The 987-nt window shown below is 33.8% G+C and overlaps 1 protein-coding gene across 1 annotated transcript in view; it reads left to right on the top strand.

Moving 5' to 3' along the window:
* The window catches only part of LOC128248843 (uncharacterized), a 53,308-nt gene that overhangs the window by 22,679 nt on the left and 29,642 nt on the right, over nucleotides 1-987 (top strand). Inside the window, exon 15 of the mRNA XM_052970994.1 lies at nucleotides 342-425. Within this exon, the coding sequence (XP_052826954.1) occupies nucleotides 342-425 (84 nt within the window). The remainder of the gene's footprint in view (nucleotides 1-341; nucleotides 426-987) is intronic.

Genomic DNA, 987 nt, shown 5'->3' with positions numbered 1-987 from the left:
CACACACGTATATATGTATGTATATATATATATATATATATATATATATATATCCGATGAGCTTCTTTTCAGTTTCCGTCTACCAAATCCACTCATAAGGCTTTGGTCAGCCCAAGGCTGTAGAAGACACTTGCCCAAGGTGCCACACAGTGGGACTGAACCCGGAACCATGTGGTTAGTAAGCAAGCTACTTACCACACAGCCACGTCTGCACCTATATATAATTTTAGACATAAGAAGGATTGAGTTGTAAAGTTAAAAAAGACATTTTTTTTTACTGAATTAAGCAGTTATTGTCAAACATACATAATGCATTGTTCATTGATATTTGTGTCTTTCAGATTCAACTGATGCTGCCAACTGAAGTCCTCAAGAGAATTATTCAGTTACCCAGACAGAGCTGGAGACCTGAAATGCTGGAGGAGGTATGAGGGATTTAATTTAATTTCTTTTTATTTTTAATAAATTTGGTTTGAGTTCAAATCTCCTACAGGAAACCATTGTGTCATATGCACCATTGAAATTGATAAAATAAGAATTGGTTACATCATTGAATACAATATCTTTGAATATGCAACTCCATTATAAAAGTTGATCCTGTGTTCCTCCCCAGAATGCCAACCTTCTGGAAGTCTGTCATATTCTCATTTTCTTCAAAAATGTTAAAATAGAGCTGTTCAACATAAGCATGAACTGTACCAATCTCACCATGTTGTTTTATATCAAGTCTCATGAAGTTATACTTCATGTAACATAGTTTGATTGCTACATGTTGCAACTTCTCATGCTATGGTTTAACTCCTACATGTTACAACTCCATGTATGTGGTTTAACTGCTACATATAGCAATTCCATGTAACAGTTAAACTGTTACATGTTGCAACATCATGTAACATGATTTAATTCTACATCGTGTAACTTGATATAATTTTCTCCAACCACTACGTGACTATATATATATATTATATATATATACACACACACACA

Source organism: Octopus bimaculoides, chromosome 10 (genome assembly GCF_001194135.2).
Source record: "Octopus bimaculoides isolate UCB-OBI-ISO-001 chromosome 10, ASM119413v2, whole genome shotgun sequence".
Lineage (NCBI taxonomy): Eukaryota > Metazoa > Mollusca > Cephalopoda > Octopoda > Octopodidae > Octopus > Octopus bimaculoides.
The sequence above is the reverse complement of the archived record's forward strand: the minus strand, read 5'-3'. Positions and strand labels throughout refer to the sequence as shown.